This window comes from Molothrus ater, chromosome 3, assembly GCF_012460135.2.
Source record: "Molothrus ater isolate BHLD 08-10-18 breed brown headed cowbird chromosome 3, BPBGC_Mater_1.1, whole genome shotgun sequence".
NCBI classification, from domain to species: Eukaryota; Metazoa; Chordata; class Aves; order Passeriformes; family Icteridae; genus Molothrus; species Molothrus ater.
In genome coordinates this window covers 56,987,178-57,013,664 of record NC_050480.2, presented here as the reverse complement: position 1 = coordinate 57,013,664, position 26,487 = coordinate 56,987,178, and the positions used below count along the sequence as shown (strand labels likewise).

The following is a 26,487-nucleotide window of genomic DNA, read 5'->3' as shown; positions in this document are numbered from 1 at the left end:
ATTCCATATTCATAGAAAAATACAGTACTTGTATTAAATGTCCTTGTGCTTAGAAGGAAAACATGAAGTTTAATCCATATTCTGCAGCAAATTTTGAAGTGGTGGCAGGTGGAGAACAAATTCCCAGTACGGGAACAAAGTTCTCAGCTCAGTGCTGTCCTTCAAAAGTCAAATATAAGAGTTGGTGTCCTGGTGTTTCTGTTTCTTGCCACATTTTCCAAAACGACTGTTGAAACAGAAGGGGAGAGGGGTATAAATGTAAAAAAACAGGCAAATATGTAGTTTAAGTTGTAGTCCAAGCTGCAGTACTGAAACATTATTTTTTTCCCCAGAAAATTTCCTCTTTCTTTTGTTTGTACATTGAATCAGGCAAAAGTTTTTAATGTAATATTCAAAGCCTCTCCTTGAAACTCATTTATAGCACTAGGACCTCAAATTATTTAGTCAAGGTGCAAATATTCCCTGCATATCTGTAGGGCAGTCTGGCTTGCTGTGCGCCGGAGTGGGAAAGCTGCGCCTAAAGCTCTTCACCTATAAATCCATCTCATATGTGACTTTTAAATGACTTCACAAATTGTGGGATTGCATCCATGATAAGGGGCCCTTCTTCACAAGATGCTTTAACTGAGGTAATGGCTTGTTTTTTTTGAGCAGAGAGTTGCAGACTATGCTTTGCAGCACCTTTCTTGTGCACTGCTGCTGCTTTTTGCTTCCAGAGATGCATAGGACAACTTTGTGTCTCTATGAGAAAAATACAGGTTTTATCACCATACATTTTTTTAATAGCCTTCCTTAGTGATATCACAAAGTTCAGGTTTCTATTGAGAAAAATACCATCTGCTCATAGCATCAACCCAGCTAGGGAATTTACTTTGATGCTGGAAAATGTCAATACTTTATGACAGTTGGTAAAGTTGGAGGAGAACATCCCCTGGAAACCTCAGCAAAGTATAAGTCAGAAAATATATCTCATACCTTGGAAGCTGCTCCACATCCTCCACTGTCTCTGGTAATGAGATTCCCTTTGTCTCCGGTAAAAGCAATACTAGGAGGCCACAGACAGCTGCAAGAATACCTACAATGGACGTGGAAGAAATACAAAAGCAATAAGGACACTGTTACTTTTTTTATTTCAGCATTTATCCACTGAGAAAAGTTTAGTCAGATTGAGTTTGAAGTGAGATGTTTTAAGTGCATCAGCTATTTCTGATTAACCTATTATAATCAAATACCTCTATGTTACATTAATTTAGCCTACTACAAAATCACTTGAGGGCTAGGAGCTCATTTGCAGCCTGATCTCTGCAAAGGGAGGTCTTAGAAGTAAAAAACCTGAGATGAGTGCACCTGGACTGTTGCATAAAAACAGCACAGGAACCAGGGTGGTATTTCTCATGTTGAACAAATCTGCCTTTTCTCAAAGGGCTCTTGTCATGTAGATGTATCTGTCTTTCCTGAAACCACTGAGATTTTCCTGAATACTCTCTTCTTTATCTACGGCCAAAGTAAATTATGTGGTTCAGAATAAAAACTCCTCCCTGGGGAACAGCACTCAGATACAATCTGAATTAGGAATGGATATTTTGGAATCATTTCCTGCATAGATATAACTCATAGAATGTATTAAGTCAAAAATAGAAGGGCTGGAGCAAAAAATCAAATGTTCCTTGAGTGTTGCATAGTTCACTCTGATCCTCTCTGATTTTTTAGCTGTTTACTTAAGACAGAGGGAATTCATATGTCCCTCAGAAGCAGCAGAATTTAATAATTAGATAATGTGAACACTGTACTTCTATCTATGTATTTTCCTGAAATAATGGTAATTTTTTAGAAGATTAAAGTCTTTTGTCTTTCCAATTTTGTTTTCAGCTAAAGTTGTAACTAGTGCAAATTTCTCTTCTTATTCTATCGTTTTCATTTTGATTTTTTCCGGTCACATCTACCTCCTAGAAGTCTGGTTTAGCCACAGACTCCCATGCAATTACAGAACCTAGCTGAAAGGTTTCTAAGTCTTAAAGCACTTCACATAGTTTCTTTTCTGCTCCCTCAGCAGAGTTACCTAAGCAGACCTGAGCTCTTCCCCACTGTGCAGAGGAATCACCTTTCACCCATTTGCCATTCAGCCTCTTGCTCTAGGCATAAGGGTGGAGAAGCACTCCTCTTCGGGGGAGATAAGGCCACATACTGCTTTTGACCCAAAAGAAAAGCTCTGTTCGGAGAAGGATATTTAAACCAAAAGTATATTGTAAATTAAATCTTACTGAAAATAACTAGAGGTAGCTCCAACCAAATGGCTGCTAATCGGAAAAGCAGGAATGGGGCTATGATCCCACCAAGATCACACAGACTTGAACACAGGGAAACACCAAAGTTTCTGCAAAAGACAAAAAGTACCAGATATTAGAGAGGTGCTACCAAACAGAATAGCCAGTAGGTTAAGGAGTAGAATGTAGACTTAGCTCCAAAATTATCTCTTCAGTATATGCTATCCGCATTAAGCAGTGGCTATTCAGAGCAGGAAACTCTGGAGACAACCAAGTTTAACCAAAGGACAGTGAAACAGGAAATGGTGAAAAGCACAGGGAAAAGCTGAAAGGTTCCTAGGAGCTTTTGACATACCTCAGTGTTGTAGGGTACAATTCACTGTTCACTAGATAGACAACTTCAAAAGCTATTGTGATGCTCAGTCTTCCCAGCGTGGCAACTGTTGTTTTGAGCCATGGGATATCTGTTCATACAAAAAGAAACACTTTCTGAGTGAAGTGTGCTCTGCCACACCAGCAGAGCATTTCTGAGAGCCCCAGGCCTGTCAGCAGAAATTATACCACAGGAACACTGCAAGTCAGACTGAAAGGTCACTGCTGTAGGTATCAATCTATAATGGCATTTATTGCTTTCAAATGTCATGTGAGGCTGCTTTAGAGATTAGAAATCACTAGAGTTGATTGATTCAAGATACTGGTGGGGCATAACAGCATGGGTGGGAGAATAACCATCATAAGCTTCCATGACCACATCCAAATTGTGCTCCAGAAAGGAGTATTTTTCTATAGAGAGATGTTATGCTGCAAGAAACACTGTTGAGTCACCTCCCAAAGCCTTCTGACCCCAAGGAAAGTACCTCTAAAGCTGCATAGAATCACAGAATCACTTAGGTTGGAAGAGACTTTTAGGACCATGGAGTGCAACCATTTCCCCAACCCTGCTACTCCACCACTAAACCATGTCCCTAAGTGCCACATCTACACATGACTTAGAAACCTCCAGGAAGGCTGCAGTAAAATCATTCTCCCTAGAGCAGTCCACCTACCCTTTGTAATTTTTCTAGCCATTGCACATTAGACAAACTCCTAATTATGCTAGTCCTGGTCATCCTCGCCTCCCCTTCCATCATACCTGGCACAGGCTGTACCTGGCACTGCCCCGTGGGCTCTGCCCAGCTCTCCCAGCTCCACTCAAGCTCTGGTGAGCAGCCACTGCCCTAAATACATCAGCAGGAAGACCTTGTACAGCAGCAGAGATGCAGTGGCCACTCACACACAGCAGGGTAGAGCTGCCCCTCTCAGAGTGAGCAACCCCTCTTTGGAGACCTAGTGCTCTCTGGAAGTGCATGACAAGGAATGTGACAAGCACTTCTGTCACGCTCTTGGGAGAGGGCAGTCTCCTGCATGGTCTAACCATGACTAGGCAGACAGAGAGGCAAGTGAAACAAGCCTGAACTTGGCACAAAGGGGAGTTCTGCCACTGGAGAGGGCTCTGGCAGCAATTGTGTTTTCTCAAACCTTCAGTGGAAGAACAAGAAAACATTTCAGTTTGCTCTGAACCAAAAATGAGACACTTGGGTTTTTTTCCCTTCCAAAACAACCAAACAAACCACCATCAAACTTCATCCCATGTTGCTGACACTGCTTTTGCCCTGAAGAGTTCTGTTTTCAAAAGTATACAAGAAAAACAAAGGTTGGAAAGAACAGAACAAATCCACATCATTTCCATGGCATCCCTTCAGTCCATCAGACTCCCAAGGTGATGGTGACGTCCATGTGGATCCTCCCTCTGCCAGGGGACTGGAATTTTGTGAGCAAGACAGTGTGAAGGGGCTCAGATCTGAGAGCTGCAGTTTTTTTCATCTGTATAAACAGACTTAAAAGCAGGACTTGGACCTCAAGTGTACAACTGCAAGTATCTTAATCCCAAGGCTGTCCTCTCCTACTGAGAGAAGGCTGTTGGCAGCCCCATGATACACCTTGAGAAACTAAAACCTCTTAGGACTGTTCCTCACTTTGATAGGAAGAGTTCTGGGGAGGAATAAGCCTTTCTGATGTCCATTGAGCTGCTGGTCCCCAGTAAGACAAAGCATAATCCTATGGTTATGTACAATTCAAAGCGCCTCCATACCCCTCCCTAGGGATAAAAAAAAAAAAAAGAAAGAAAAACACACCAAACCAACAAACAAACAAACAAAAAAAACACAAAACAAAACAAACCCCAAAAAACAATAAGAATAAAAAAACCCTCTAAAAAACATGCTAGGGAAAACACTTTAAAGAATGGAGAGAAGTGCTGGGAAGCCTTTGTGCAATATCAGACCTTTTCTCTGTCCTTGAAACCAGATAAGAATGGCTTAATCAAAAGCCATATCTTTCTCCCAGCCTCTTAGCATTGTCCAAACCCCTGGGAGAGTGAGGGCGAGGCAACAATCTCTGTGATGCCAACCACAGCCCCTACATTGTTTTGCTTGTAAAGGAAAAGACTTACCAAGATGACTCACCAAAGTCACTGATTTCTTACATCACTAAGTGTGTTCCAGGTCAGGGAATGTATTTTCCCATTATGTTTGCATATTCATCCCTTGCATTTGCCTTTAAAGAGAGTGCAGGGCCTTTATAGAAGTTTTCTCTAAGGCTACTCCCAGCTGTTGTTCACAACCCATCAAAGAGATGGCTGTTCCATGTGCCAGGGAAACAAGGTGCTGTGCTGCATGCAGGTAAGGTGTGCTGTTCCATGACTGGGTGCTGCCTCTATCTCCAGATGCTTCTACTTTTACCTGCAGCTCTGTGTGGCTCACTATCCCTGCTCAGGGGGTGCCACTGAGCTGCAGAGCCTGTCCCAGGGCAGGGAATGAATTACCTTCTGGCAGGAAGGCAGTGATGAGGCACGCCACGCTCGCCACGATGTTGCCCATGGCGAAGGGCAGGCGCCGGCCGATGCGATCCATTGTCACTAAGATGAGGAAAGCAGAGGGCAGCTCCACAGCTCCTGAGATGAAGAAATCCAGGTAGAGGTTTCCTCCAATAATTCCCAGGCGCATGACAAGCCCCTGGTAGATAAGGGCACTTGTGAACCTAAACAGCAGAGGGAAAAAAGAGTTGAGAGGCAAACAAATGGTTGCAAGCAGCTGGAGAGACCCTAAAAAGCACAAGGGAATCTTTCCTCAAGACCCCTCGCCCAGGTAACAAGCTGGATGACACGGGCACTCACCAGGCATACATCAGGATGAGCGTGTTCCTCCTCATCTGGGGAGTCCTCACCAGGTCCAGAAAGGAGGGGTTGCTGACCTCCTCGTTGCTAATAGTGATCTGAGGAGACAAGTGGGCAGCAGTCAGCTGTCAGCTGTCAGGCAGGCACTGGTGGGGATGCCATGGGACAGAGAGAGAGAAACGGCAAGCGTTTCTCCCAGCGGCTTGTAGAAATTTTAGGGAGTTGGAAAGATGTGATAACTTGTTGAGTATAAACAATTTGCAGGGGGTGTTTTTCTACTTTATTTTTCTGTTCCTCTCAAGTACAGTGCGTGAGAAAGATGTTTCTGTTAGTTAGCCAATAGAATAGAGCCTATCATACCACTCTATAAAAACCGCATGGTGTGACGGTGTTCGCAGGGGTCTTAGGATGAGGGAAGATACGAGGATCTGACTCCATGTTCCAGAAGGCTTGATTTATTATTTTATGATATATATTATAGTAAAACTATACTAAAAGAATAGAAGAAAGGATTTCATCAGAAGGCTAGGTAAGAATAGAAAAGGAAGGAGTGATAACAAAAGCTTGTGTCTCGGACAGAGAGTCCGATCCAGCTGACTGCGATGGCCATTAATTAGAAACAACCACATGAGACCAATCCCAGATCTACTTGTTGCATTCCACAGCAGCAGATAACCGTTGTTCACATTTTGTTCCTGAGGCCTCTCAGCTTCTCAGGAGAAAAAATCCTAAGGAAAGGATTTTTCATAAAATGTGTCTGTGAAAGAGCGGTTATTCTGAATAAGGCCTTCTTTGCTTTTTCTATGATCCTGCTTCTCACCTGTTCCTGCCTCAATCTCGGCACAAGAGCAACACACTGGGACACCGTTTCTGTGTAAATACAGCGATCAGCAATGTTTCAGTCCAGTGAGCAAAGGTTCTGGCAAGCCAGTTTGCTGCTCATAGCACTCCAGAGCAGTGCACAGGTGTTGGAACAGCTAATAACTGGATATAGCTGTTAGCTTTCCTTAATGATGATTGTGCAAAAATCAATTTTAAAAATCCCCAGTCTTAACTTGAGAATGGAAAAATTATTTCCTCCTTGTTGACCTGGATTTTCTTGGAAGGTAACAAGCAATCATTGTCACATCAGGGCCACTGGGCACAGAATTGCCTTCTGCCAGGGGTGGCACGGAGGAGGAGACAGGGCAAAGCAATGGGCTTAGGGAAGCAGGGAGAGAAGGGCTGAGCAGCAGGCAATGGGCTTGGGAACATCACTGGCAGCAAGCTGGGCAGCAGGAAGAAAAGGGGAATGAGAGAAAGAGCAGATCTATGACATCTATTATCTGTGATCTAACTTGGGTGCTACAAAATATTCAACCAGTGAAATTCAGAGGGTCCTGATATAAATACACACACGCTGTGCTGAACATGGCTTTTACCCTGAAAAAAATAACGTGCTAAGTATGACTTAATGATTCTCATACTGCCTACAAAGTATAATAAATCTGCTCTCAGCTGCCTGTAATACAATCACAATGAGACACTCAATGAAACTACTGGTTAGAAGGTTTAACACTAACAGAAAAGAGCAGGATTTCACACAGTCCTGTGCTTACCCTTTGAAGTTCATTGCTGTAGATAGTACAGAGCCAGAATACTAGCAGGGCCAAAAAGGGATTAGTTACATTGATCTAGGCTGTTTTTAACTCTGGCCAGCAGTTTTTAACCGAGCCAGGTGAAAACCCTTCATTCATATGGTCATTTGGCAAGTGAGGAAGACACCAGGAAGATAAGGTAGAGGCAATTTCAGGCAGGCACCAAATATGATGCAGGCACAGCTGGGATTGCTATCAGCTCTCAAAGCAGCTGTGGGGAACATGGGGTTAAACCTGCTGTGCCATTTTTAGAAGGATTTTAGGCAGCCTTGTTGCTTTAACTCTCCATTATTGACCCCTCCTGAGAGGAAGCCTAAGAGGAGGAGCAAAGAGAGGAGCAAACCCCTCTCTATTACCACAGCACCTGCTGCTCACAGAGGTGCAGGAGCCCAGGCCAGAGGGGAGACAGGAATGAAAAGACAGAGAAGCTGGAGGTAACATGCAGATCCATGATGAGAACACAGGTAAAGCCAAAGGCATTACCCGAGGGTCTCATCAGCACAGCCAGAGCTGAGCCCAAAGCTTTCACCCTTTATTTGTTTTATTATATCATAAGGCAGCACAGCTGCTTTTCAGTGAGATTTGGCTGGATGTGTTTACACATGACTTTTTCCTAACTGACTGACACAAAGCTTTGTAAGTCAGACAGAGAAACCCCACAGTTGTTTGAACTTCCTTTCTACTCCCTCTCACTTTTCTTCTGTAACCAGAGCCAAAAGTTTTCTTCAAAGCACTGCCACTTGTGCTGCATGCCAGAGTCCCTAGTGAGGCAGGCTGAGGTTGCTGGGTTTCTGCACTGCTCTTGGATTCTCCATAATATGGTTATAAAGCTGCCATGTCTGTTGTTTATAAGAACAGGCTGCCAGACATCAGTTGTGACTTTGTGCAAATATGGTTTTAGATTTCCAGAGGACTAAAGATAAATTCAGCACAACTGCCACTTGTATTTTTATGTCTTAATAAAGTCAAAATAACCCCAGCATGACTGAGCACTTTTTTATAGATGAAGAAAGGAAGCACTATGGAGAGTCAACACTTTGCAGGGGAAAAATCCTCTTTTTGTTCTTTGAAGTCAAGGAGAGCTTTGCTATTCACACCAGTGCAGTCAGGAATTCAGTGACAGGGCCCATGTTTCCAAAGTTACACTATTTGAAAACCCTGGATGAGCCCTTTATAACTTCCCTCACATTTTCATGTTCCAGCAAAATTACATATCAGTTTTCCAGCAATTATTTTTGTGTACATAGTTCTACACATGCTTAATTCTTCATGGGCCGTGCAGGCGTTTACATACATGGATGTGTGTAGCATCTACATATGTAATTTAATGTATGCAAGAAATATACATGTCTAGATATGTTCTATAGGGTAGGGAAAAAATCTGTAGATAAAGGGACAGGTTTTGATCCACAATTCTCATAAGAAGTAGCTCTCCTCAGAGGGTTGCAGTTCATTCTGGTTTTGGACAGAGATCAAGAATTAGAAAATTAGTTTTAAAAAACTCTCCATGATAGGATAAATATGAGCAACTGAAAAAAAAGAGTTTATAATTTAGAATTAATTTAATAAGTTCTGGTTGGCATTGACCTACACCAGTGTCATAACTCACAAAGCAAAAGCAGCAAATGTTTATCCTTTTTCATATAAAGGTCATCTGTGGTTTCTGCATGCCAGGAAAAAACCCAAAGCTGCAACATCCAGAGCTGTGTAAGAGACTTGGCTGATGAAATTGATACAGACATACTGGAAAATCTGAGCCCAAGTGCATTGAGGAATAATGCCTGTCACTTCTTCCTGAGCCTCCACACCTGCAGCGCTTAGCCTAAAATTCTGGAGCTGCTTCATGAAAGAGAAGTCTGATATCAGTTAATGTGAGAAATACCCTTGACCCATTACCCATGCACTTCCTGGAGATGCTCTCTTTTCCCTGGGCACAGCAAAAGGATGACAGAGATTCTATATTAAAAAGGTCCTAGGAATAGATCCAATACAAATCTGGATGTGTGGAGGTTCATCTGTTACAGCTGTGAGTGGTTTAAGCATGGACACTTTTGAAAGAAAAAAACAAACATAAATTCAACTTTAAAGAAAAAACAAGGAAAGACACATCTTTCTGACATGATGCTTTGAAAATGCTGATGTTTAGAGAGGAAGTGGGTGTAGGAATGTGGGGCTGAATGTGGAGAGGAAGCTGCAGAAGCACGAACTTCCTGCTACGTGACTTGGGGCACCTTGGCACTGCATAATTCTGACCTGGATGTGGGAATACACTGGTGTATATGCCCCAGCAAAAGACTATAGATTCATAGACTCATAGCAAGGTTTGGGTTGGAAGGGGCACTAAAGTTCATCTAGTTCCAGCTCTCTTGCTATGAGCAGGGACGCTGTCTATTAGGCCAGATTGCCCAAAGCCTTGTCCAGCCTGGCCTTGAACACTATCCAGGATGGGGCATTTAGAGCTTCTCTGGGAAATCTGTTCCAGTTCTTCATCACTCTCACAGTGCAGATTTTCTTCTTAATATCTAATCTAAAACTGCCCTCTTTCTGTTTGAAGCCATTCCCCCTTGTTCTGTTCCTTCATGTCCTTGACAGAAGTCCCTTTCCAGCTCTCTCGTAACTCTCCCTTAGGTACTGGAAGGCAGCTCGAAGGCCTCCCTGGAAACTTCACTTTTCTGGGCTGAACAACCCCAGCTCTCTCAGCCTTTCCTCAGAGGAGAGGTGCTCCAGCTCTCTGAGCATTTCACAGCCCTCCTCTGGACTCACTCCAGCACCTCTATGTCCTTTCATAATCTCATGTGGTTTAACAAGAGGTTTAACAAGGGCTTGCACCTGGGTCCAGGCAACCCATGGGATCAGCACAGGCTGGGAATGAACAGACCGGGAGCAGCCCTGCCCAGAAGGACTTGGGGGGTTCTGGTGGGTGAGAGGCTGGACATGACCCAGCAACGCGCACTTGGATCCCAGAGAGCCAACTGTATCCTGGGCTGCATCCAAAGCAGTGTGGCCAGCAGGGTGAGGGAGGGGATTCTGTCCCTCTGCTCTGGTGAGAGCCCACCTGCAGTGCTGCATCCAGCTCTGGGCTCCCAGCACAGGAATCATAGAATGTTTTGTGTTGAAAGGGACCATAATCACTCCAGTTTAGCACATCTGTTCTCACTGAACCATAAGTCCAGTGCTGCAGTGATCATGGTCTGAGAGCCAGACACTTGCTACCAACACAGGACAAGCCAAATGCTGCAATGTCACAGCAGCATTATTTGCATTAAATGCATCAATCCTTTCAAGTTCTGTTATGACTGCTGGCCAAAGGACTGTGACTCTAACACTTATCATCCTACTTTGTGAATAGTGATCTCAGACAGAGCTTCCTCAGCTGTGAACTTTGCAGTGTATTTTCTCCCTGTTGGGATGGAAGCAAATTTATACTTGAAATCTAATTTCCTTTTCTCTTAGAGTTGTAAAAGGAACTTCTAGAAAAGGAGCCAGGAAAGTGGATCATGCTATCTCCACTCACTCTGTCAGATCAAATGGCAACTGCTATGAAACACCATTGCCCCTCAGGTTAGTTTCTGATACTTCCCATAAGTTTTTAAAGTAGGAGTGTTACAAAAGAAAGACCTGATTCCTTGTTTTGCAAGCTTTTTTTTTTTTTTGCAGCCTGTATATTTCCAGCCAGTTCACTTTTCCCATCTTGCAATTAACAAAGTGGTTGTGTCACTGATAACAAACTGTTCTGGTGTGACTCTTCAAGAGTGTTGTCCATCCCTTAGAGAGAATGCATTTTAACACCACTGAACTTTCCAAAGCTTAAGAAAGCTTTGGAAAAACCTCTAGCTCAAACACATGACTGTACCTCTGAGTAATGGGGTGAGAGAAATTTCCCATTGTGTTTTGCAATCCTGCGCATGATTTTCAATGCCTTCTCTCCCTTTTTGCGTGTCAGGAGCCAACGTGGAGATTCAGGAACCACCCTGTAAGAACACAAAAGTTGTGAATAAGGCTTTTACCTTATAGCATCATAAGTAAACCAAAGTATTTTATCTTTTACCCTGTGTTAACACAAAACACAGATTTGTCAGTCTTTGGGACACAAAAACTCTTTTGAGGACTGCTTTTCCAGTTAACCTTCTGTAAAATATTTGATCCTAGTGGGCAAGAAAGAAGAAAAGACACTACATCAGTACTCTGCAAAGCTGAAAAATCAGAAATTTTAATATTGTATCTGCACATTGGTTGTCAAAAGTATAACCAACAAGCAAAGAAGGTTCCTGTAGAACAACAACAATGCAAGCCAACACTAAAGAGGTAGAGTAACACATACAGGCAGATCAGGAAGGTTCTGGCTGTATCACTGTAAGATACACACACACAAACATATACTTCTTTTATAAACTGAACAAAGCAATACCACTGATGGGTGCTTCAGTTTCTGCTAGCCTAGGGTTAAGATGATGCACTATTTTAAGGTTCACAGCAGGCAGTGTTTAAGGAAGCAGGTCAGGAGGAAGCTCCATGGGTTAGTCTCTTGGGATCCATCCCAAAGGACTGCTGCACTGAGACAGGTGTTTACCACGGCTTAGAGCTCTGCTTTCTCATCAGCTGTACTGCCCAGCTCAGGGGACCTGAGAGCAAGGTGAAACTCTAAGTAGATAATGGGAGGCAGAAGTGGGATCTCATGGCTGATGGGAAAAACCAACTTTGGTCCAGTTAACTTATAAACAGAGCAGGGTTATGTGAAGGGCCGGGTGTGGCTGATCAGAGAGGCAAACTATGGGCAGAAAAACTAGAGTGATGTATGTCTGTGAGTCACTAAAAAGGAATTACAAATTACAAAGTCAACAATGTGCAAATATCTTCTTCCTAACCTACATCTTCCACTCTGGAGACTTGGAGCCACGGCAGGACTCCGAGGTGCTCAAATAGCAATAGCAATAATGACAAGAGCAATGACTGCAACATTACCAATAGTAGAGCAGGAAGAGGAAGTTGGGCAGTGAAATGGCCAGCTGGATCCCCTGCCAGGTGGGAATCAAGTATGCAATTCCAGGGAGAATTATCATTCCCAGGGTAAAGAATATCTGAATCACAATTCCAACCATCCGCTGATCGGAACCAACGATCTCCGTCACTGAGCAGAGACAAAGCCACAATGAATAACACAGAAACAAACCCAAGCTGAAAATAAATTATTAGAGGTGAGATATAAGGAAGGCTATGCTGTATCAGGCCACAGTTGTGTCTAGCCCAGCATTTTGTCTTCAGCAGTGTAGGCGTGTCACTGAGGCTGTCCAGGGCAAACACGAGTGACACCTCCTCATCAGCTCACCCGCCCTTCTCCAGCCAGAGGGGCTTCTGACTTTGTGTTTGCTTCTGAACCACATAGGGCCACAACAGGGGGGTGAGATTGCATCACGACCATGCTTGGTGGGAATTCCTTAGCACTCTCCCTGGTGCAGTTTTGGCACATGCCCCAGACAAAGGGATCCTTCAGGCAGAGGCTGCTCACAGCAGGTAATATGGACAAGGCATCTGTGGGGAAGAGAGCTTAACCATATCATGGTTGCTCTGAGGGGAAGGTATGATCCAGTCTGGTTTGTTTATTTATAAGGAAAGTTTTAGTTTTTGTTGTTTGGGGTTTTTTAAAATTATTTGGTGTATTTTTAATTTTGTGAATGTGTCTAATAGCTCTGAAATCTGTGCTCATTTTTCAGGCAATATCCCATGGCCATGACATCCACAATTGAGGTGAGCAATGCATGAAGGAGTGTCTCCTGTTTTTTTCCAAAACTATCTTCACTACAACACCTTCAGAGTAAGAGCAGAGAGTTTTACCTTGGCTTGCAACACACAGAAAAAAAAATATTTATTATAAAAAAATTATTCTAAATTTATTTATTTATTTATTTTGCTAAAGGAGACACAAATGTACAAGTCACAATGGTTTGTTTTGGCTGGCATTGCAGAAAGATATGACAGCATGACCATTTTTATTGACTATCCATCACCTCTGCATAGCTCAGGGGCAACTCTGTTGTCTAAGGATAGCTGATTAGCACTGCCCCCAGAAGAGCTGGATTGTACTTTTACATACATACAAAGGGAGTTTATTGGGGCAACCTGAAGCACAGATCAAGAGCTTTGCAAATGTATTAATAGCAACCTCCCTCCTGGTGCAAACAAACCTATGATCTGTATATGTATGTTTCTTAAAAGATGTTAGGTTGGCAAATACTCTGGGTGATCCCAGGAGATAAGAGTTGATCCCTGAAGGGATTTGGAAGGAATCACTCTATCCAAGAGTTAGGCACCTTGCTTAGGCCTGCAGTAATACAGTGTTCCTGAGGTTCTCGGGATCTCTGAATCTTTCCCTAAAGTCAGGCAGCCTGATCTGAGCATTGAAAAACATTCCTTTCTGTTAAAGCTTGGCCATTTTAAGGAAGCCCTGGGTCTGTCATAAAACATATTGCTGGTTAGAGCACTTGCCAAAGTTTCAAGATAAGATCTCAGTTTAAGCCATGTGCATGGAAGTAAGAGGAAAAGCAGCTTCTGGTTCTTTCCCTAGATCTTGGACAGGAGCTGCTCAGCAGTGTAACTTAGCCCAGAAAAACAAGGTTCTTTTGGACTTTAGATACTAAAAGGGTACTAAACTGGTATGTTTGCACACAGATCACCACAGTGCTCCCAGGTCTCACTGTAAGTGTTTATGTATGGTTGCAATTCCGGTCCCATTCATCTAACTTCCACCAGGAATTTTAAACACTTGTCACAGGCCTCATAGACAACAGCAGTGCTACAAGCTTTTGCCCTATATAATGATGTTATCACTATGTTTTGGGTTATAACAGTAGATCACCAAATGGCTGGTTTTATTTTTAAATAAATCTGGCATCCTGTCTCTTGCAGGATGCCTTCCTCAATGTCTGGCTTTTTCATGCTTTATGACTGCCTTACTGAACCTGGCAGGCATTCAAGACACCACAACAATATCCTTTCCTCATCAAAAGGAAGCTTGCTGTGCAAGGAGCTTCATTGCTATAGACTATAGACTGATAAATTATAATCTACCAAAGATTCTGTATCCCTACTGCTTTGATGCTATTTAAAACAAAGCTTCCCTTTCTTTTCCCATTTCAGGAAAATAATAATCCTAATATGGACCCTGGTGTCCAGCCTTGACACTCAGCTAAAGAATGAAAGCAGCCAGCCAAGCTGTCCTCCCAGTGAGGAGAAGCAGCTAACTCCTCTGAGCATCTGTGTAAGACATTCAGACTCTGCCAAAATAAGCCATGTCCCTGTTTGTGTATCTGGTTTGTTTGGGGCTTGCTCTGTAGATTTTTTATCATCCTGGTTATTACATCTTCTATGTAATAACAAAAACTTTATATATTAATAATCCATTCCCTCACTTCTTAATCGTTGGAGGACAAGTGCATTAACCAGGATGGATTTGGGTTACTCTTTGTCTGCTGACTCCAGGCCAGTGCTTTGTTCCCAAGAAAAAATAGAATGACAAGCTGATGCAGCCAGAGTCTTTGTCCTCCAAAAATCCCTCACTTTCCCTAACCAAGAAAGAAAGAGGGTAACAGCTCTCACCAATCACGTAGCATGTCATCCAGGTTCCCTTGCCAAACATTCCTTGGAGAAACCGGAAGATCAAAAATACAGTAAAATTTGGTGAAAATGCTACTATGATACCACATATCCCAACCCCAAGGCAGGAGAGCAGGTAGATGAGGATTCTGCCATATCTGTTGAAAAAGGAAAAGAAAGTGGAAATCATCAATGGTGCCTATTAAATATCCTTCAGTACACATCAGTCAGAAAGCTCTCTTTGCTTCCTTTTTGTTTCTGTGTCTTTATGCCCTTTCTGGGTCCAGATGTGCACAGAAAAGTTTGGAAACCACAAGAAAAGCTCATTTTGTGGCATTCTAAGCTCCAAACAGGACCAGTAAGTACAACTGCATAAAGTTTCCAGCCCAAATCAAAGCAAAGATTACATTGGCTGGGTTTTGTTAACTCAGTTTGGAGATATTTATCCCAAGATAATTAAACCTGCAAAATGTTGACACGTGCCTGTTTCAGGTGATACTGAGAATGGTTTCACCTCCCAACAAACCAAAGTATGAGCTCATACTGTACCTGTCAGCAGCATAGCCCAGGATGAATGCTCCAGCCAGGAACCCCAGATTGAGGATGGCCTGTGAGAGATCCAGCATCCAGGCATTGCCACACACAAGATCGTACTGTGGGAACAAGGGAGAGGCATAAACACAGCCAGGTGGGTCATTTGTCACCCTCAGGGCAAAACACTACAGAACTGCATAGGTCACAGGGAAGGGGAAGGGGAAGCTCAGATTTGCTTGCTCAATAACAAGCACTTGGTGGGCCCACTCTTAAAGTGGTCATGAACAGGGAAAGCTCCTCCTTGCCAAGAGGATGCTGCCTTTCATACATCAATTGTCCAGATTTGGAAAGCAAATCACTCTTCTGCAAACACCGCTGTTAAATATGGTGCCAAGGCAAAGTCCTGACTTTGTTTGGTGCAGAATAAGGGTCCACAGCTATTGCCAGTAAAAACAGCATCTTCTAGAAATCTGTTAGTTTAGTTATTCTCCTTAGTGCCTTCTAGATAAAAGCAAAAACACATAGTCTCCAAGGAAACTGAAAACAGATCTCAGGTCAATTGCAGACCCACTGAATATATGTTTTCTTGCTGAAGCTTTCCCAGACTTTTCTATTCCTTATACCCCAGCATCCATAACTCCCTAGCACTACTAGCAGGGATGGGGGTGGGGATGAGAGAAGGCGAAGGGAAAAGTGGTTGAGAGGAAGGAAGGGACTGTGAACTAAAACTAGAATTAAACTAAAAGGGAAGTAATTCTATAGGAAGCATGGCATGGGAAATTACTCTAGTTGTTTCTGGAGAATAAAGAAATTTAACCACTGCAGACCATATGGGATTTGGGAGGTTTCAGTCCATACATGGAGTAATCTTTGCAACAATGAGCCCTCAGGACCAAAGGAAGACACAGACAACAGCAGCTGCCAGCCTTTACCTAGAGAGACCCTTTTGCTTTCAGATGTGAGCTATAAGAAATTTTTTAATTGTCAACAAGGTGCTGGTCACTGAAGCACACACAATGTGCCACGTTTGTGCTCACCAGCACATGACAACACCAAGGCTCAAGCACTCTGCTTGAGCAGAGTGGGCACAGGTGGGCTAGAGAGACAACAGCCTCTTTGGCCATTCCCAGTTCTCCAGACCCTAAAATGTTGTGTCATGTGCCTGAGCTCCATCCCAGCCCATTTGCATGCTGTAATGCCCAGAGTATTATCTTGGCCTGAGATCTCAGAGGTCTCAGATCACACAGGACATATAAGGGGCGCCTCACAGGTCTCCAATCCGATGTATATCCCACCTCCACTGACTTTAAACAAAGTCATGGTTTGGATGTCAACCCCATTACTCCAGGGAGCCTGACTGGCCACATGTCAGCCAAGTCAAAGTACGAGCACCTGGCTTCCACTTCTGTAAATCTTGAGCAAGAGCTGCAGAAACCTCTGAGAAGAATAAAACCTGCTCTCAGCTTCATACTCAAGGGCAATTGCAATGCTTTCCTAAATTAGACTGAACATGGAGCAGCACTTTCAGATTTCAAATGCTGCTTAACCTCTTGCTTTTTGAAGCTATGACAATGCCAGCAAATGGTATCAAAAGATGCATCTTTGGAAAACAGTGGGGATTTATGAGAATGGCCATTAAAAGAAGATTTTTTTTAAGTCACAATGCAATTGCCTGTGCTGATGACAGATGTTGGGACTCTCCTTGACCCCTTTTCAAAAACTGAAAAAAAAACCCCTGTTTTTTACAAATTATTTTCTCTCTCTTTACTGCAAACAAGCAAGGAATAAACTATCATGAAAGAAGGCAGGAGAACAAATGGATACCAGAAAGGAAGAGGAAAGTATCTTTAACGGAGAGGATTCTTTCATCTGTACAGCAATTTCCTACTATTTATGCAGCAGCTGAAACTACCTCTACACTAACAATGTAGTCAAATATTGTATATATATTCTGGGAAATAGTACCATACAGGAAACTTCCTAAGGAGCTAAGGGCTCTTTGTGAAGATTAATGACAGTACACTAACAGTTCTCCTAAGTTAGCCCTGCACTTTGTCACTTTCTAAGTATTTAAATAAATTCTGATATAGATAAGCACTTCTGCTTGCTTGACGTAGCACCTAGCATTGAAGTCATCACGCTGCTAATGTCTTGTTTTTCATTTGCAAACATAACCTTTAGAGGGGAATGTAACTTTAAAAGAGAATTGAACATCCCGCAGAGACCTTTTCTTTATCCAGGCTGCCTGTCAGACCCACTTCAGTGCTTCAGCTGTGACCTGGCTTGGTTGTGCATGAAAGTTATCCCTTTATGTATCCCTTGGACAAAAATAATCTGCAACAGTTTACCCATGTGCTCAGACTGCCTCCAGTTAGTCCTGTATGACACCTCTCCCAAACACCTCCCACGTTCCTTGCTAGCAGCCTCCCCAAAAGGCAGTGGTGTGGTGCCTCCTCTCTCCTTCTGAACATTCATACACCTCTCCATGCACAGGCTGATGTTTACACTTCTGAAAATGCTAAAGCATTTATTGCAGTGCCAGAGGGTGGGGAGAGAAGGATATGAAAATGTGATGTAAAGCCTTAGGGTTTTCTTACCCTGATCTTAAGCCTATTTGTTGTTCTGTACAGCGCTGGCTGCACCCCAACAGACCCTGTTAGAAACCAGAGAGTTAGAAACTGGCTCCTCACTGTAATCACCCAGCAAGTGACCTAGCTCATCCTGCCAGCTCCAGCTAAGGGCATGTCCTCCTCCTGGCTTTGCTGTGCTCTCAGCCAAGCCCCTCAGTGCACTGGTGCAGGCACCCAGCACAGCCCTGCAACTCACCTCTGCATTCAGTCCTAGCCTCCCCTACAGGATTTCTGTCCACTCTAGGACACAAGCCACTGTGCACCTGAACACACCCTTTCCATTTAGGGAGCTGACTGAAACAAACTGCCCAAATTGGGAAACTATCCACTTCCTCACTGCTTCTCTCTTAGCCTTGACGATGAGCTGCCATTGCAAGCAGAAATGAGGTGCTGCCAGCACAGACAGGCAGCAGGAACCAGCTCCTTCCAGACATTCTCCTAGAGTGTCCTTAACAGATGGAAAAAACAGTTCTGTCCTCCCTGCCAGCCTGGCAGTCCAGCCACTGCTGGTTGGAAATACAACCCTGTCATGAATGTTTGCACATGTGCTGAGGCTTGGGCACCAACGAGATGCTCAGATTTACAGGAGCAGTGCTGTGACTGGAAGGAACAGTGCTGGGTGCTTCACTGATCTATCAAGGAGCAGCAAACCACCTAAGTGAGATCTCTCTGGCAGAAGGAAGAGGCTTTGCTCTGCTCCCTGTAGCTCCTCAGTGGTGCAATCACTGTAAGAAGGATTAGCAACTGATGAGCTTGTACATGACTAATGACTGGGAAAATGGAACTGTGGCAACTTCTCCTTTCTTCATGGCTTTGGAGCAAGGCCAACATTTTCCATTTCAGTCTGACCTGCAGACTAACCACAAACTTGTAATTCCTGGTACTTGAGTGACCTTTATTCACTTCAGCAGCCATATCCCTGTAGAAATATATTGTTTTAAATCACAACATGCCATTAACAGCTCCTCAAAATGTAGCATCCTTGGGGAGGAATTTTGAAGAGCTTTACTGTCTGTTACAATTAAATTACAAAACAATCGATTAAACTCTATGGTCAATAAAGAATTTTACAGTGACTCCCCAGCCCAATTGCAGCAGCATGTCCAGAGCCCAGACACATGTTTTAAATTGCATTCACACAAGTGACCAAAAAGAGTTTGGTTTACCCTTTCACTGCCAGTGACAAATGGTTCAGTGAGATATTCATAGTTTAAGGAAAGCTGGGGAGATACTGACTGTTGCTACATGTTCCTGAGTTGTTGCTGGGCAGTTCTTCTCCTCTCGTCCACTGGCCTTTCAGACTGCTATCTTTCTACACCCTTACTGCATCAAACCCCTCTGCAAGTGCATGCAGTGGAAGGGAGAAATTGTCTTCTTTTTTGCTTTCTGTTAAAGCTTCTGGCAGAATGCTCAGGGATCAAGCAACTGTCCTTCTCCATGTCTTGTTTCAAGCTGAGCACTTACCAGGACAAGAGGAGTCAGCCACTACCCTGCTGCCAGGCCCCTGGGGCTCAGGACCTGAGGGAAAGGTGAGTTTTGAAAGCTTTGTAAGTCTCCCTCCTCTCCTGTGCATGACCAAAAGCCCATGAACTTTGTGTCCCTGCCACTGGGATCACCTGTTGAGTGTCCTAGCACAAAAGGCCTTTTCTGTACTTCTCCTTTTTCTCTGTCTCTTCAAGGATAAAGCAAGAAAGAGGTAGAGAAAGTCTTCATCTCCTAATGGGGGAAAAGCAGCAACTGTCCTCAAAATAATAAGAAAAAAAATGGAACCCTCAACTAGTAGCAGGGTTTGACGGCAGTGGAAGAAACACAGCCCCACTGGCATGAGCCCTGCAAGCAACTGCTCCAGCCCCTCTTGTGCAGAGAAATCTTAGAGTTTCATTGTTCAGCAGTTGCTGCTTCCTCTGCTCTCTGTGTGACCTTTCCCCTTTTCCCTCCCCTAATTAATATTAATCCCACCATGACAGTGAAAATAAGACAGGATATACTGCCATGCCAATAACAACAGTCACACTAGATCAACAATTTGAGGGTAAATTGAGTTGTTTATTCCCTTGGAGGAGGATAGCATAAGGATCAGCTGTGCTTCTTCCACCTTGAGTTTGACTGACATGTTATCTCCTTCTCTGAGGGACTAAAAACCATGAGACAAACATATTTTTTTTTTCCTTCAGGTTTCTCTGCAAATGTTGACTGGTATTTTCTGAGATGGCTGGCAAGCAGAGAAGTAAGAAGATTGATTCCCAGCAGGTATAATAGGCTATGCTCAGATTATCATCTGTCCCCCTCAGACCTCACACTTCAGCAACAAAGTATTGTTAGGGCTCAAAGTGGCATCATCTACAGGGTGAAGCTTTGCTGCAGACAGGACATATTGAAATCTGTCCCTTCTGCTCAACTCCTGCCAACAAAGGCTGAAATCAATGCTGCCTAAAATATGCCCATCTGTGCTGTAGCTGCTGCTGACCACACAGATCTCCCTCTTCCTTTCCTCCACCACTCAGGCCTTCTCCTTCTCCTGCAGTCACAATTGTAGCTCATGCCTATGCCTTGAGGAGTCACCAATGACAAAATGTCTGAAGAAAATGGTTCTTCCTTTGCATACTATTTCCAGCCACCCTATCACAAACTGCTTGATTTGTCTCTCAGGGAGAGTAGTGCAAAGTGCTAAAGCCCAGAAGTCTTAAGGATCAGTGACCCCATCTTCAGCACAGTTTCCTGGAAAAGTTTGATTTATTGACTTCTGTATGTGCTGGATACATGGGTCCTTCACAAGGCTCACCAGCAGGACTTGGCAGGCAGAACACTTTCTGTTTCAAGTGCTACAGGGGTCAGGGGGTGACCTGGCTCCCCTCCAGACCCCTGGGCAAGAGCATGAGGCTGTGACCTCCCAGTCCACTGCAACCTCCCAGCACATTTGTTGTTTCTCCATCTGCTGCACAGAAACAACACAGTCCTTCCCTTCCCTCCTCCCTCTGAGCAGCTGCTGCTGTCACCAGCCCTCCCTCCTGAGCAGTGCCAGCCACCTTCTGGGACCAGCATCATTTCAGATGGCACCAGTTGGTGTGAGTCAGGAATTGATTTACCTTGATTATTTACCCTGTCAGCTTCCCTCTCCAAGGAAAATCTCAATAGCCCAAACTGGGAAACAATCCTCTTCCTCACTGCAGCAGCATTCCCATCCTGCTGCTGACTCAGCTTCACAGGGAGACAGGCAAGGCACACTCAATCAAAACAGAGCTGATTGCACTGGGCCAAGGTCCTCTGCACAGCTCCACCACCTCGACTCAGCTGTGTCTCAAAATGATATCTTGAAACCTTTATGTCAACTCAGGTCTTGTTTGCTCACCTCAAACACAGTGCAAGTTTGTGTGTGCAGCACCAGTGACAACTTTTGAAATCTGGATTGCCCTCACAGAAAAGCCTGACCTAAAGCAATGGAGCACAGAGACCCTTGGTCATGTCACTGCAGAGGTCAGGACCTATTCTCAGAGCCCATTGGGCACAAAAGGTCTTAAGAGGGAATCTTTAGCAAAACTGCATTGCCCATCACTAGAACAAGGTAACTGGCTTTGCCATGTGTTACTCCTGTGGTGACTTCTTAATATAATTTGCTCTTCTCAAATGCTGAAGGAGGAAAGTCCTGCACATTTGTAGGGGACTAGAATATAAGAAAATAAAGATAATTTAGAAAGTTATCTTACCCCTAAGGAGTTGCAGCTGGGCCAATTATCAAAGATTAGGAACAGGCCTGACTTTAACAGGCCACAGCTGTAACCAGTGAGAAGAAGAGTGCTATAAAAGAGTGGGGTGGCTGGTTGAAAAGGGAACTGGAGTCAATTGGCTGCTTTGTGAAGAAGAAAGAATCAGTGCTCTGAGGAGATGCCCTATGAGAAACACCAAGGTATGAACTTTTGTGATAAGGAGACAACAGCATGGAACCCCTGCAATAAGATGACAACATACATTCTCCCAGAACCTCACTGTACCCCCAACACTGAGACCTGGGAGTCCTGCAGCAGCAGGTGATACAACAGGCACCCCAAGTAGTACTTACAAAGAAGTGTGTGCTTTGTATCAATCCACACTCCCCTGTTTTCCTTTGCTTCCTTCTACTGATGCTACTGTGAGCACATTTGCATAAGACAACTTATGCAATAGAGATAAGAGAGATAATAAGATGGAGAGAACGGCCAGTGGGCAGCATGAGCAGTGAAGTACCACAGAGCCGTTTGTTTCACAGCTCCTCACAAATCAGCCATGTGATTTAGCTTCTGAAGGTGCTCAGAACTTACTGCCATAGCTTGTGCTTTGGCTGCCACACCTCCTGTGTGGTATGACATCTATCCAAAGAGAAGGCTTTACATGCCTGCTTTTGCCCTCTGAATCCCCTGCCACACTGCAGATCCACACTGGAGCTGTGCTTGCCATAGCCCTGGAAGCACTCCTTCAGTACACTGACTTTTCCCCCTCCTTCTCTCTCTTTCTCCCTGAACAAGAATCCTGAGACTGTTTTGTAACTCCTCTTTTTGACTTTGTCTCCCTGGTCACTTCCACTGCTGATTCAACAAGACATGCCAGAAATCTTTAGCTGAAAGAAACATTTCTGCAATCATGGACAGAATGAAGCATTTACAAGTAGATGGGTAAGAAAAGAAGTCTTTGGTGAGCAAATTAAACAGAGCCTAAATTGAGTCACGCTTTGTTAGAGACTCAGCTGGGAGAAAAGAGACTAAATTAAATCATAAATTTTGTCTTTGCTGGGTATATAACTCATTAATAAGATATCAAGCCCCTTTTAGTAGCTGATCTCAGAGCAATTGAGTCAGGACATGAATGCCACAAGCCTCCTTTTTAGATTAAGAAATTGAGCCTCATGAGATATGATTTATCCAGAAAATGTTGCAAAACTGGGCAGAGGTTCCAAGTTGCACAGGTCACAGCCCAGCAGACTCCATCTGAGGTGGACCTAGCCAGCAAGAGTGTCTCTAGGAGTCACAGTGACGCCAATGGTGGGACCTGCTGCCCTGGCAGAGGGGAGAGACAGTCCCAGCTTTGCAGACTGTTACTCCAAAGTTTTCCCAATATGCACCTTTGGGAGCACTGGTGGGGGTGCTTGCCCAATCATCCCTTCATCCCTCCTCCTTTCCCTGGTCCTGAAAAGTCTTCTCAGCAGAGAAGAGTAAGAAAGTGAAGATGGATGAGGTATTTGCCTGAGAACATTGAACCTTTCACTCCCATTTATTGCTGCAAGACAAATACTGTTTCCTTTTCCCATAGCTGTGCCCATTGCTGCTGGAAAATCACAGTGGCTCTGTTAGATACACAAAGTGCTGCCATAAAGGGACTCTGAGCATGATCTTGTGGACACAGCCCACATGCCTTCACCTACAGCAAGGCTGAAGTGGGGGGAAAATGGACAACAACAGAAAAAGAATCTCTATATGTTTATTTTTAAGGTGTAACTCCTCACAGTCCCCCAGCAGAGGTACCTTGGAGGCAGCAGTATAAACTTCCCACCACATCCATGTCCTATGGATTGATCCAGAGCCAGGCTGCAGCTCCCAGGCACCACTTGTGTGCCCTCCCTGGCTTCCACTGCCAACGTGGGCAGAGACACGTCATTATTAGGGACCAAAGTTTGACACCAACTCACTGCATGCCATCTGCAGCCCTCTGAGCAGCCTTGATGTCACAGATCATACACAAAAGCCAGATCTGAACCTTTGCTCCGGGCCAGTCGGGTGCTCTGATTTCTCTTCTGCTGGGCACAGACCCCGCCTAAAGCTGCTCAGCTTGCACACGGGAATCTGGGAACAAAGCTGCTGCTCGGCACAGCCCGAGGCTGACAGAGGATACAGCAGCCCCAGCTGGATGGGAGAAGGATGCTGAATTGGAAGGATGGGATAAGCATCTCCTGTCGGTGTTTGCTCAGGGCTTTGCCTGCTGTGCCCTGCTCCCTGTTTTGGAGGACACAGCTCCAGTGCAAGCACCGAATTAAAAAGCATAGCAGGAGGCTCACCAGACAGGGAGGAACCAGAGCCCTCAACTGCACATTTTGCAGTGCACCTTGATTATTTCTGAGCCAATCCCTCTAAGCACACTTTGGATTTTTCATCGCTGCACAAGTCACAACTGCTGTCAGAATGACCCTAAAATACACACTCCCAGTGTGCAGACTGTATTTTGAAGCCAGACCACAGCACACCCATGGCACAATTACAGATTACACAAAGGGTATCCTAGGAAAGAATCTTCACTCGCCTTTTGCAGCCTCATTAAAAAATCAATGCCAGTGCTTACCACTAGTGATAATAACCTGCTGTTCTCTGACACCGATACTCAGGAAAAGCTGAATGTTAGCTTTGGACAAAAACGTGTTTGTTTTTTGTTTTTTCTTCTTTAGTAGGCACAATCACTTCTGCTGACTCCTGACAGATCTCAGATAGGCACTCTGCCACCTGTTGTTTTTTATTACCTGAAAACTTACATGTTCAATACTGGAAATACAGAGAAGAGATAACCTGCACTGATCCTGGTCATAGAGTACACTTGGAATTTACACCTCTAAACCTGAAATTGAGCACCTGAAGCCTCAGCTGCAAGGACTTAACTCTTTATTTTAATCTGACATTCCTCTACAGACAGAGCAATATCTTTGCAGGGCATTCAACTTAGCGTGGGCACTTGGCTTTGAACAGCCACCTTTCATACCAGCTCACCTTTCCCTAAAAGCTCAGTGCCGGCACTTGATCATGCTCATTGTCTGGATTTGCTTGTGACTCGGAATTGAATAAATCTGCAAAGGAAAACCAGCCAGCAAAGCAACAACCCTTGCGTTGGCAATCCCATTTTGTGAGTATACACCACTGCTCAGAGGGTGGGTGTTTTCCTTACCTCGCTGACAATGGATGCGCGGGGCTGTTCGTAGACCCAGTGCTGGTGGCAAGGGGCGAGAGGCGGGCTGCCCGCGCTGCCATTGCCGTGGCGGCCGAGCGGGCTGCTGCAGCTGCCAGAGGCGTCCCAGGTGACATCCAGCCTCTCGCACTGCCCCGTGACCGACTCGTTCCCCAGGAGCAGGGGCAGGACCGTGAAGTTTCGCTCCTCTTCCAGCGTCCAGCCACATCGTTCACTCAGTTCGGCTGCCCCAGGGATCCTGCACCAGAAGTTGCCTGGTGCTCGCCCGAGGAAAACTACGCTGGCGAACAGGGAAGAAAAAGTTATGCCCGTCTGGCTAAGGAGGAAAAAGACCCTCTTTTGAAATCTTCCAAATTCCCCGGCCTCCTTCAAAACCTCATCAAAAGATGGCATGATGTGAGGCGGTCTGTCCACTTGCAGCAGCCCCAGAGGTGGCAGAGTTCTCGTTCACACTTCGCACCGGCCGCCGGCGCTGCCTACAAACGGGACGGTCTCGCCTCCCCTCGCTCCTCTCTTCTCACGTGCACGCACAGACGGACGGACGGACGGACAGACAGACCCGCGGGCATGCGATGCCGGCGGGGCATGAGCGGAGGCGGAGCGGGGCTCGGCTGCGGGCGGGCATGCGGGCACACAGCGCAGCCGGGCACCGGGCTGGCACACAGCCGGGCAGCGAGGCGGGCACCGGGCTCGGCGAACTCACGGACTGCCGGAGAAGAGAGAGGGGCGTGCGTTTCCTATTCATCCCGCGTGTTAAACAGATTATGTAATAAACCCCGTTAACTCCTTCGGGACGGGCGAGCCGCAAAGGGCAGCTCCCGCAGCACCTGCGATAAATTAATATGTAAAGCAGAGTTAAATGGGAAAGAGCCCAGGAGCTGTTGCAAAAAGCATTAGTGAGTGATGCAGGCTCTCTGCAGGATGGCAGGGGCAGAAAGAAAGTGGTTTCAAAAGACCTAAAGACTTTCCATCGAGAAATAGAAATTAGTACTCTGGCAAAGTTTAATTACTTCTCCAAGGCACTACTACAGCCTCTGTACACACCTAATTCACATGGGCCTTTTCCTTCTGTGGCATAAATAAAGGGAGGGTCACAAACTGCAACAGGCCAAAATTCAAGTTTGTTTTTTTTTCTTAGAGTTTGATCTACCTGTTCAAGGCTTGTACATGACCTTGATAAATTTAATTCCACAAAATTTCTCAAATATTTAAAGATAAATGTCAGTGTTTCTTTCTCAAAAATGAATGGAAAACAAGTTATGTCACTTTTCTACTCAGCTGTTTGAGGAAAGGGGAGAAGGGGAGAGGGAGCCAGGACCAGGGTGCATGTGAACATATCTTGTGCAGAACACCATGAATCAAATCAGAGATTCGATAGTGGGATTTTTTGAACCTCAGGATCATGAGGTCCTTGCAACTGTATTCTCTTGGGAGAAGGAGCAGAGAGACAGCATCTATCAAAGACGTCTCCTGCAATCCCTTGTCTTTGGTTACCAGCAGCCTTGACTATGGGTGTCTACAGTTCTGAAACAAAGTACAATTTTAAAACAGGCACAAATCAAGGAAGGCTTTGATTCCTATACAGGCTATCTGGCATGAAAACTGGTGCTGTGGTGTGAGCTCTGCAAAGATGCAGATTTCTAGGTGGGTGCACTCCTGTGCTTGCATCAGAATATGCTTTTGAGACAATTTGGATGCCT

The 26,487-nt window shown here is 44.7% G+C and overlaps 1 protein-coding gene across 1 annotated transcript; it reads right to left on the bottom strand.

Annotated features, from left to right (window-relative positions):
• Nucleotides 1–25,180, bottom strand: SLC22A3 (solute carrier family 22 member 3). Its single transcript, XM_036380569.2, has 11 exons — nucleotides 24,767–25,180; nucleotides 15,255–15,358; nucleotides 14,709–14,863; nucleotides 12,078–12,243; nucleotides 10,969–11,086; nucleotides 5,479–5,576; nucleotides 5,128–5,342; nucleotides 2,620–2,728; nucleotides 2,262–2,374; nucleotides 976–1,075; nucleotides 1–226 (listed from the first exon to the last, which is right to left on the bottom strand). The coding sequence occupies exons 1-11, from the start codon at nucleotides 25,178–25,180 to the stop codon at nucleotides 169–171; spliced, it is 1,650 nt and encodes a 549-aa protein (XP_036236462.1). The 3' UTR covers nucleotides 1–168.
• Between the last annotated feature and the right edge of the window lie 1,307 nt (nucleotides 25,181–26,487).